The sequence below is a fragment of the Limulus polyphemus genome, unplaced genomic scaffold (assembly GCF_000517525.1).
Source record: "Limulus polyphemus unplaced genomic scaffold, Limulus_polyphemus-2.1.2 Scaffold174, whole genome shotgun sequence".
Taxonomy (NCBI): domain Eukaryota; kingdom Metazoa; phylum Arthropoda; class Merostomata; order Xiphosura; family Limulidae; genus Limulus; species Limulus polyphemus.
This window is the reverse complement of record NW_013665784.1, coordinates 666,857-679,053: the sequence shown is the minus strand read 5'-3', so window position 1 is coordinate 679,053 and position 12,197 is coordinate 666,857. Positions and strand designations below refer to the sequence as shown.

General features: G+C 30.2%; 1 protein-coding gene across 3 annotated transcripts in view; it reads right to left on the bottom strand.

The window, feature by feature from the left end:
- Positions 1 to 12,197, bottom strand: part of LOC106478038 (stress protein DDR48-like) — a 51,162-nt gene that overhangs the window by 26,464 nt on the left and 12,501 nt on the right. For all 3 annotated transcript variants that reach the window (XM_022381553.1, XM_013938546.2, XM_013938547.2), the window contains exons 3-5: positions 11,222 to 11,379; positions 5,845 to 5,950; positions 1,209 to 1,678 (exon numbers count right to left, since the gene is read on the bottom strand). In XM_022381553.1, the coding sequence (XP_022237261.1) occupies positions 1,209 to 1,678; positions 5,845 to 5,950; positions 11,222 to 11,379 (734 nt within the window). The remainder of the gene's footprint in view (positions 1 to 1,208; positions 1,679 to 5,844; positions 5,951 to 11,221; positions 11,380 to 12,197) is intronic.

Sequence of the window (12,197 nt, the reverse complement as noted above, 5' to 3'; positions counted from 1 at the left end):
ATAATAAATGGTCAATTTAACTTTCGAGAGTTTGTGTAGCTTGACTGTGAGGCAAATCTTAACCAAATTTGTAAAGAATGATATACACATACTTTAGTTCTTAATCAATCTGTTAGCAGAAATATTATACATTTTTCCTCTTTTACATTCCGACTAATTCTTCTTAATCATCTTAACAAAAATTTTTTCAGAATAAACATGATAGGTTTCCAAAAATTTTATATGAAAGGTATTACATTAAATTTAATTAAGAGATACTTTTTGGGGAAGCATTTTTATTACTCTGCAGTTACACAAAGTGCCAAAAAAATTAACACACAGAGTGAAGTACAAGTTGGTGTAAATTCTCTAGGTATTGTTTAACTTCAGCCCACTTCTATAAATGCAAGTATGTGTTTTGGAATTGTGTCAGTGGTTTTCACCATATTTGTCACTGTTTCACACAGATGTTGCCTTGATAATGCTCCTGAGGAGAATATAGTCATGTTCTACCCAGTTAATAAACATAATGTGTCTAGTCTTAAAGTCTTCAAGTAATTGTTACACTATTTCAGTTTTATATATATAAAGTTCAACATTTTTAAAACTGTAAACACTATGATTCTTAGTATATCAAGTACAACAGAACCCCCCTCCCCCAGACACATTTCAAAGCTACACTGAAAGACCTTTTAGTGAGACTATTGTCTTCACTTGTACTGACAATCCAGTGTTCCACTTAAAACAGAAAATCCATGTTTTTTGAAGTAATTAAACATTACTTAACTATACCGGTCAATGATGAAAGATGCACCGTAATAAGAACAGGTTTAAATGTCTCTAAACACACAAGTCTGTGCTTGTTTTTTCCTTTCTTCTTTTCTTTTATTGTAGAAAAGTTACCACCTTAACACTATTTTTTTAATTGACCAAAACTTGCAAAATTGAATACAACTTAAAGTTTTTTTTAAATTGCATGTATTTACCTTTCTTAATTTAAAAATTAATGCACTTAACAACAACAAAATATACAAAAAACTAAATCCTAAGTCATAATCAAACCAATTTATAAAATAAATACTATTAAAGGGAATGATATTTATAAAAATCACTCCTGTCTATGTAATAATTTTATCTTTTTACTGACTCATGATTTAAAAACAAACATAGTTTAATCATAAAATGTATGCCTAAATTCATAAACTACAAGCAATACTGGCATGACCTACCATAGCTATTTGGTGGGGTAGTCCTCCCTCTCCCTCTGTTATACAAAGAAGTACTATAGCTGGAAAGAGCAGCTTGACTACCAGTGTAATTATCTTTAACATACATCCTGTTGTATGAATCTGGATTCTGAGCCATACCATTGAAGTTATTAGATCTTTGTGTTCCATACGAGTCAGTGCTTCCAGAAGTGCCATAACCAGCAGTATTTCTAGATCTTGAATATGGGTCGATGCCTTGTTGTGAATCATAAAGACCTGCTCCACCTCTAGATCTACTGAAGTCTGGTTCTTGGGAAAATGAATACGGATCTCTGGTAGCGTTGTACATGTCACCAGCAGATGATTGGCCATATTGGTCAACTAAGGCAGGTGGTTTATCAAACCTGTCATAGTTCATAGAATTTTGGTAACTTGGACCTCTGGCAAATGAGGATCCAAGAAGAGGTTGATTTCTACCTTCTGCACCGTAACTGCTCAAAATTAAGAACCCAACAGACTTATTAAAAACAAATTATCAAGTTTACAAGAAAAATTACATCATTTAAAGAAACAATGTTTAATAATTACAGGTCTAGAAACACAATGGAAACATATACATGCACATTAATACTTTACATACAGACAAAAAGTTAAAGCTGCAATCTCCAATGAATCACTCTGAAATTAGCAAAATATGTCTAAACAGTTATATGTTTTTGCATTACATAAGTTACAAGTACCAGAATGTGGTACAGTAAAACTTCTTAGACACCAAATGATTTTGATATAAAACATGCAAATGGACCATGTCCATAATAACCAGATTCATGGACTCAAGAAGACTTCTTATTTAAAATTACAGAATTGATAAATATTTTCTTCTCTTTTTCATGTCCATTCAGTTTGAGGTAAGGCATGCAACATATATGAAACAAACTTCTAGCTGGCCTCTGAAAGATTTGCATATAAACATAGTAAAATGTTTACATACTTTTGATTTGCTTATTTCACATTATGGTGCACTGCACAAAAAAGTGTAATTGAAATTTTTAATATTACAGCTATGACAAAACAAAACAACTACTATAAAATAATAAAAATCACCCCAATATTCATTGTTACACAATCAAGTATATCATGGTCTGTTGTGATCAGAGCTTGTAAGTCTAATTGGGACACAACAAAAACAGTAATTGTTAGAACATTATTTACATAAGCCATTTGTTACAAGAAACATGAGACATTAGTATTAGGCCTACATTTTTTTAGACTGCATTACTTATACAGTCCCTTTGGGATTTTTCAAGAAATAGAAGAGTGTAGAATAATGACCATGAATATTCATTACCAAAGTGCTCATGCAGATTCATGCTACAATTTAATCAATACTCTGGATAACCTTTTAAAATTTTTTAGAAAGCTGTAACGTTTACAATAAGTAATCTAAACAGAAAAAAAAAACACCACTTCCTCCATAAAAGAACGTTCTTCCACGAATGACAATTTGTATATCTTTTCTGATAACAAGCCATGGAATATTTGACCACATGGATTACTATACTATGGTAAATTTGTTATAATCCAATTTATTTCAACAGCAATTAAAAAAAGTAAAAAAACTATCTTTATACATAATAACAGTCTTATGACTGTTGAATTCTCTTGTTGATGAAATGTCAAAGTAAAAGAAGTTTAGCAGATTTAGCACTATCCTGATCCAAACAGTTTGTCAGATGTAGCTTATAAAAAAAAATCAATATCAATTTGATAAGAGAAAATGGTGCTTTAACTCAGATAAGTTTATAAGATTATGTAGTAATATGTAATGTTCTTTGTATTATGCAAGTTTTGATACAGGTATTTGTGAAATGAATTTAGGTTTTGTTGGAATCTCAAAAATATTCATTTCATTAACTCCATCTTTAAGTTGAACGTACAAAAACTATGTTGTTTATTTTAACTAGCTACCATTCTCCACTGTCCAAATAACTAAAAGCATCAGGGTAGCTTATCTAGTCAGTGTTTCTGAAATTTATAGGTATAAATCTTAAATGTAAAGCAATCATTACAGAATTTAAGTTTCCCCAATACATGAAACAATAAGCCAAAACTATGCACATAGGATTGACACAAAAATGTGTTTATACCAGTATTTTCCCTATTTAAAAGTTTTGGCTAACCAATAACTAAACGTCAAATGACTTTTATATGTGGTATATAAAACAGTATGGAACCTAATAAAATCAAATACCTTCACGTTTGTCAATCTGTTATAATTTTATGTACATTATGAATTATACATCAGTTATGTAATGTTGCATAATAAATGGACAAACAAATAATATACACAAATGTTGAATTCATTAATAACCTAAGATTTCACTTGGCAAGACTATTTCAAAGGTTTCGTAAGGTACCTAAAAGACAATTTAGAATTGCTTTAAACTACAGTAATTTGTATCATTCACACAACTTATTCAATAATCCACAACTTTCAAACAAATCATGTACCATCCATCACTTCTAACTTTATACAAGATTACTGAAGCCAACAGAACATGCTGTAGTATTTTATTTGGTATGATAATAAATACTATTCTCCTCAAAATTGTTAGGATATTATTTAAGCCTCAGAAGGATATAATGCTTTTCTAACTATTTAACATAAACATCAAACTTTAGTTGATTATAAATGGTTTGGAATACAATCTTCTAAATTATGTGAATGCTCAGTATTTCAGTCATCTGTTGAAGCTTTTGATTTTATGTACAGAAACAATTTTAGATGTAAATGTCTAACATTCAAGAACTAAAACAGAAGTTACAATTAATTTAGTAGCATGGAAATAAACACCCATCAATTATTATCAACTGTATATCCTACAATTAATTAAGGTTTAAGTTAATACTAAAGTAAGAGGCAAACTCATGATTGATAATGATTTCAAAACTACTGAAATTCAATAAATAGATCAAGCAAGTATTGTGTGTGTGTGTGTTAATGAACGTTTTTTTGGTAGCCTATACACAGACACAATGTGTTACAATCATACACTAATTACACCACTTGTGTAAGAAAATATACAGAATTACATTATAGTTTCATTTTGAGTTTACTTGTTGATTATAAGTATTATTCTATTATAAGTTACAAATTTTATAGTAAGGAAAAATATCATTTAGAACAGGTATGGCATTTCGATCACTGCTGCGATCATTCTCAAGAAAAGTGTACTCGAGAATGATCGCACCAGTGATCGAAATGTCATACCTGTTCTAAATAATATTTTTTCCTTACTGTAACAGCTGTAACTTGTATAATAATAATAATAAAAATTTTATTATACTTCCATTATAAATAATAATTCTTTACTATGTTTTATCTCCTAATAGGAAAAGTAGACTTTCATTAACATATTGAAAGTATAGGGTTTAACTTAAACAGTTCAGAAATATGTTTCACATACTTGTATGGAGAAAATGAACAGTTTGTTCATACTGTTAGTTAAGTTTGTTTTATGATACATCTAAATAATTAACTTAATTAGTAAGTAATTTTAATATCTCTAAGTTTAGAAGCTTTATTTGAGTACTTAATTAAAATTGATTTATAATATTAGGTCATCAACAAATTAATGTCGTTGGAAACATACGATCATCGGATAGTTCGTGAGGCACCCAAACACCTTTTTTATGGAGTTTTCCCACATTCCTTAGATGTTTACATATTGTTTCATGAGAGACATGCAATTTCAGGGCCATTTCAAGAATGTGTTGCCTTGGATTAGACTCAATAAGTGTCTTCAGAGCATCAATATCAATTCCAACATGTTGGCCCCTGCCATCACAGTTTTGAAGGCTAAAGTCACTTGAACGAAATTTGCTGAACCATCGTTGACACTTATGAACATTCAAAACATTCCCATAAACGTTTTGATATTCTTTGTGGCTACAGGAGCGTTGTTTCCCTTCTTGTATTCAAAGAACATTACATGCCATCACTATAAGGGATTAGAGTACACTAAACTTTATACATTATATAGGCTACACTAATGTGATGTTTAGCCAGTTCATTTAATTATTATACACGATGTAAATTTTTTTGGAGGTGGGTAATGAAAGTGTTCCAAAACGCAACAATAATTTCTTGAGGACCTAATATATATATATGCATGTAAAGAATTACCTCTCCTAAACCCAGTAAAATAAAAGAATTCTAGTTTTTATAAGATCTTCAATATATTAAACTAGAACCATTCAGTTAAGAGAGCTTATATTTTTTGAGAAAGCTTTTCACACACTAGGAACTAGTAGTACTGTCAACACCAATTAATAATAATAATCATAAAATGATGTCATAAAAAATCTTAATTTAAATTGTACTTAAATTCAGTGGTGTTTGTAACTAAAGTTCCCATACTATTTAATTTTAACAATGTATATTTCAGTATCAATTGATTACACAAATTCAGTTTTTTTTTAATTACGTTCACATTCTTTTCAACTTCAATTAAAGAAAAAAAAAAAGAAACTCAATTTCCAAGTTTAAAATCTGAATGAATTTACATACACAGAAGGAAGACAGATGAAAGAAATACAAACATTTATTGCTATCAAGAACTCTAAATGCCTTTATATTGGATATCTTGAGCTTTACCTTTCAAAACCATTTTGCTCATGTGCAGGAGTATCCCAACGTCTTCTTTTAGGTGCAGGGGCTCTATCACTAGGATAATCACTTCCCCTTTCTTTCCCAAATGGTCCTGTTAAATGTTTACAATAGGTTTTAATTAATTATAAGTAATGATGTATGTCAGTAATGTTACTGGAGGAATAAACCATAATTAATTCTTTCAAAGGTAATAATTACTACATTAACTAAAAGGTGTGCTAATTTAACAAACGTATATAAATGGCAATGCTAAGTTCCACAAATTCATCTCCCTAACTAAATCACACAAGGCTCACTGAATGTAACTTTTAAAAATCAAGTTGTTAAAAATTATGAAAAAGTTAAAATATCATTGCTTTCTTTTGAGTTTTTTTAACAAGTTTTCATGAAACAAAACCACAAAACATCTAATTTGATCCATTGGTAGTTGTTAAAGTATTCTGCAGTGCTACACCACACAGATAAGCAGTATTCCTCTCCCCACATGCAAATCTTGCCAGGAATCATAAGCTCAAACAATTTTTTTGACAGTTACTTGATTAATAAGAATGGTGTGATGAAACTGTTTATAATGTACACTAAACTTTCACCTTAAGAACATAATTCAACATTGAAAACAGATTGGCCACATGGTCTACACTAGGCTCTCTAACAATTAAGGACAAATATTATAATCCCCTCTCAAGTTTTCAGTCTCGTGGTTTGAACTCCAAATGCATTTAACAGGGTGTCTGTGGCACATTTACATGGCCTTTTGTGCTTATTTCCTCTATCATGCAATTCGAGGGCACTCTCGTCTATTCTGGAAAGGGTTAGACACAATGTTGCAGTTTATCATTTTCACGGGTCTTGATTCAGCTAATCTGATTTATGGGCATTGTTTACATATTAAACGTAATTGGTATTTTTCTTTTATAGCTTTTCTTTGTTCTCCTAATTGTTTTGTTGTATTTTGGTGTTACGGTTGTGTTCCAATATGTCAGAGTTCCATATCAAGATGCAGTTTCTTTTTATATTAAAAGAACTTAGGACTGAAACAAAGAATAATACATGTAAACTACAGTTTATCTGCCATATCCAATGCTACTGACTGTAATTGTGGTGATTGGTTGCTTTCTTATTTTCACCTTTTCTTAATGGGAAAGTTAAACTTGCATTAGTTTTTCTCTTTACTTCTTTGTTGTGAAGATAACTTCCCAATATGAAACTCTTGCCCCAATGCTTTTTTGGATATATATTTTTTTGGTTAGATAGTTTTCATTTTGATCTGCCTCAACTGAAACCAATTAGGCTGTCAATTTCTGAATTTCTGGTTGGCCAATACTTACTCAGATTTTTAGTTCAACTGCAGAAGCAGAAACGTTATAACTAACTATTAGGATCTTATCAGTAACATTGTTTTTCTCTTTTACCTTCTCACTACAAGTAGGTCACAGTGTGCATGTCACAACATTTTCCATTACATTCGAAATTTAATTACTTTATTATCAATGTACACAAATAAACTTGGCATCAAAATGTAGTTAAGAAATCAAATATGAATATTACATAAGTTGAGTTCTTAATTTCATAAGGAAATATTAAGAAAATCCTCAATCTCCCCTAATATGAAAATCATGACAGTCTTCTCACTTCTCTGATTTATTTACCAACTCTATCTGAAGTAGAGAATTTAACATAAATTAATCATTATAATATACATATTACTCAGGCAGTCAAATGTTTATAGCCTGCAATCTTATTGGTTTTCAGAGCCATAAACAGACCCACTTGCCACACCCACCCATCATATTATCTCTTTCACATATTGCCAATAATTCTTTCTGACATTTAATACTACATCATTTATAACCAACAGAAAGGCAAAGTTTTAATCCATAAAATGACATATAATGCTACATTGTTTTCAGTACAGAGCACTGTCAATTTCATCTTCAGTTTTGAATGTTAATCTAATGGTGTTCAGATCCAGCAGCAAAGGGAATTAAGTCCCTTTTGTCCTAACTAGAAAGCCAGTTAAAATGTAATAGTTATAAGACATTGTTTGATTTGTGCATATTATTATGTTCTTAGGTTATTATCTGAGTAAAAATAAAATAGTGCATTAGTACTATCATTATAAAAAAGTAAGCATAAACTTCATCTGCAACTGACAGCAAAGGCAAGTACTATGTTTCTTGTTTACGATGTATGTCCTTTACTTATGGTTATAAAAGTAAAATGTAGAAACTTAAGGTAAAAATAATAAAACTTCTTCACAAGATATGCTGAGAGTACCTTGTGCATTACACCATTCAATACAGTAATGTGAGATGCATGTTCCCTGGGTGATTTACAATTTGCGTGGCATGATTAGTTACACAAGGTTCAAAGGACAATAAAACAATAATATTAAGTATAAACAGATGTAAACTGTTATGTGATTTAAGCTGTTTAGGATAAACAATTGTAGATTTCTGTTAAATTCTGCAGTCATTTTAGATAGAAAAGAAAAAGAGTAATCTAGATTCCTTTTTTTTATGGTGGGTACAAGGTTGATTAAATCAAGGAGTCCACCAAGTGTTAGGGTAGAGAAAATAACTGATAAAATATCAAGTTTTACTGAAATAAAAACATATTTGACATTTAGGAGGTTTTAGAGATTGCACAAATGAAATTTAAAAATTTTCAAATAAAGTATTGTGTACAAAAAACTTGTAATGCTAAAGAATGTAGCCAAGGAAATCCAAGATTATTTCTCTAAGACTAGGATTACAGGAGAGGTCTGGCTTGGTGCTGTTAAGACTTTGTATAAAAGTTATGTAGACATCACTGTAGTTTGTTAATTCAGTGATTCAAAATATTATAAGGCATAATTGTATTCATTCACTATGAACAGGTAAAAATATGTCAAGCTGAAGTGTAACTATCTTAGCAAAATGTGCAACTTCAATCACAAATGAAAACATCAATTGAAACTTTTGGCTGGTCCTAGATCTACATGCTTTATGGTGCATTCTAGACCATTTTGGAGCACTAAATATTTACAATTACTGTTGCATGATCAATAAACATTGAACTTTTTGCCAACTTTAACTCGTGTTCCAATGCTTACAATTAATGCCAGTTAAAACTAAAACTATACACAAGTGTTTATAACTGCAATGATTAGATCAGTTAATTACAGACTGGTCACATCAGTCTCCATTAGGGTAAATTACTCACAAGACAGTCTTTTAAGAAGTAAATATAGAATATTATGTATGAGCCCCTGGTTTTGTACTAATTTTTTTTAAATTCTAAAGCAAACAGATGGATGCTGGTGCTTATATGCATTGCGACAACCATATTTTCAGTAACTTTTGGCTAATAAAAGGACATTACAATGTTATGTCAGATAATATATTTCATCAGTAAGACACAAGCTAGTTGTAACTAGTAGAATACATTGACATTTATCAAAATATAGAATTGTGTTATTTCACTTAATTTGCATCCTTATCTAACCACACAAAATCTGAGTTCTCACCCCATCTTCAAATGTTTTAATTAATAATTCCCATTTATGCTTATATTAACAGCAGAACAATTTTACAATACCTCCTCCTTCAAATGTTTGGATGAGAGTTGCAGGTCTTTGCACTTGTTAACAAAATTCTCAACACAACTTTGAATTTGTAAAATTTTAGCAATTTACGTGGAAAACCTACTTGAAACTCAAATCAAAACATGTTCAAACAAGCTTACCACATGTGCCTTTAAAATATAAAAATGTCACACATCGTAAAACAACAAACAGTACTCTAAAAATTAACTTTTAAAAATCATTTTAATGCTACCGCATTACATGAAAACTATGATTTAAACATTTTACAGCAGAAATATAGGCTTTTGTTGAATTTTAACATCACACACACAGAAATTAACATGCATCCATAAGAATTGCTCTTAGTAAACATTACAGCTATACTTTGCATATTTCTTTTTCTCTTTTTTATTTATTCTTATGTGAAATACAGTCATTTGTTTTCTCAAATATTATATTATTCTGCTAGTAGAATGCATTGAAATTCAACAGAACATATAGTTGTAGTATTTCAAGCTATGGTTTAAAACTTCTTTACAAACAAGGTTTTCAATATTTACACCTTCAGAAACAAAATTTTAACCAATCAATTGATCGTACCCTGGACAGAGCTATGTATAGTAGTGAGAAAAAATTGGTTCAGCTAAGTGCAATCCTCATATACAAATGTTATTGTAAGATTTTCTTATTTTATGAAATTTATTGAAACTAACCCTGATTTACATTTTTGTCTGTCACAAAATTTAACTAAAATTTTTTTAACTATATTTTTTAATAGAAAACTTTTTGATTTACCAGTAAATGCTAAATATGAAAGATATGAAATGTAATACACAACCAGATTCTTCGATTCAACACAAAATAAATTACGAGACAAAATAATTCTGGAATATGCAACATTTAATTATTGAAAAGAATTGAGAATTTTGTTCCATACCTGCTCCACTTAGTGGGATATCTCCAGTAAGCAAGACTATTTCTCTACAGTGACAGTAACTCTCAAAATAAACATGCTTAAACATTCTATAAAGTGCAACAAATTTACAAATAATTCTTAAAATTTAGTTTTTTCTTATAACATAGAACAGTGAATAAAGAAATACAGAAAACAATGATCTCTACTACTTACAATTGTAAAGAAGTTTGTACCCACTTGCCATACCTTGCATACTAAGCCTTGCCAAATTTCACACTTGGAGGATGTAAAACCAAATAACCAAGCTTTATATATGCATTTTAAAATACCAAAAAATGTTATAAATTACTCTAAAAGTATCACAGAATTTTACTGTAATTTATCAGGTTTACTAACTAAACTATATTTGGGTCTAAAAAAATTGTTCTTTGGACAACTTTTTCACTTGCTCCTTCCCTCCGAGATCCAGTACAAAAGAAATAATATTGGGAACTTCCCACTTTCAAGAACTTAGCAAAATCATATGGGGGGAATTCTAAGCTTTTGATTGATTATAAGCACACAATAAAGCAAAGTGGGTGTACATAAGGAAGTATTTCCAAAAAAGGAAGAAGTGGGTAGGGCCAATGTGTTTGATTCGTTAAATATAATAATATCCCAGTAAATAGAAAAGACAGGAATTTCATATTTTATATTCTAGCTTGTCAGTATTGGTAATTTGAGTTTAGGGTTCTTAAGAAACTATAGACTATAAACTGTTGAAAAATTGTTATTCCACATTTACTGAAATGCTGGCTTGAGACTGTATAAACATTCTTTCAAAATAACCACCATGTTGATACAAAAAAGATTATCAAGAAAGAAAGAAAGGTAATCATTACCTCCCCTGGTTGGTGGACCACCTCTGTATGGACTTCTACCCCGAGGAGTTCTTAAAGGTAGACCGCTCCCACCTCGAAATTCTCCACGTGATCCACCTCGGCCTAGAAAACCATCACGTCCAGGTGGTCTCCCTCTTCCTCGAAATTCTGAATTTCCTCTAAAGTCAAACAATAACATTGAAGATCACATAAGGTTCAAGTGCATTAGTTTTCTTTGGAAATGTTAATCAACTACCACACTGTCATTCACCAATCAATAAACACAAATTAAAAATAAGATGATTCACAACTGTACATTTGAAATTAAAGAATGAAAGAAACTATTAAAAAAAAAAAAGTAGACCTATAACGAACCTAGAATTAAGAGATTTTGTCTACCCATAAAACATTCAATACAAGACTAAAAATAAAATATATAGGAGTTACTATAAGAGAACAGTTTACTCTAACAATATTAGACAAACTTTGAAATTTGGGAGAAGCATTTTTTCATTTTGTTAATATTATACTCGTATCAGCTCTGAACAGTGTTACAGCTGCTATCATTTGCATATTTCCACTTAGTTTTATAGAACATTCAGTAATGTGATACGATAATTCACAGTAAACATGTTCACAATAAAATAATCACATTTTTGATAACTTATAAGTAAATTAAGCTTAGTTTATAACTGCAGCACATAACAAATGTGGAAGTCATTGCTTAAAAGGAAAAAAGATCTTGCATAATCAATTTTCATTTAAACATCATTTATAAACCTTGAATAAATTCACAATTCTCAACGATGACATAAGCTAATTCATCAGGATTTGAAATCACAACATTAATGTTTTACATAAAAGTAGCAAGAAAATGTGGTTGAGCGTAGTTACTTAGGCAACAATTTGACAGCTATTACTTATGGAGATTAATAACATTATTTTAACATGTTTTTAGGAACCCTGTGATGTAAAAACTGAGGTTATGGTAGTGTTC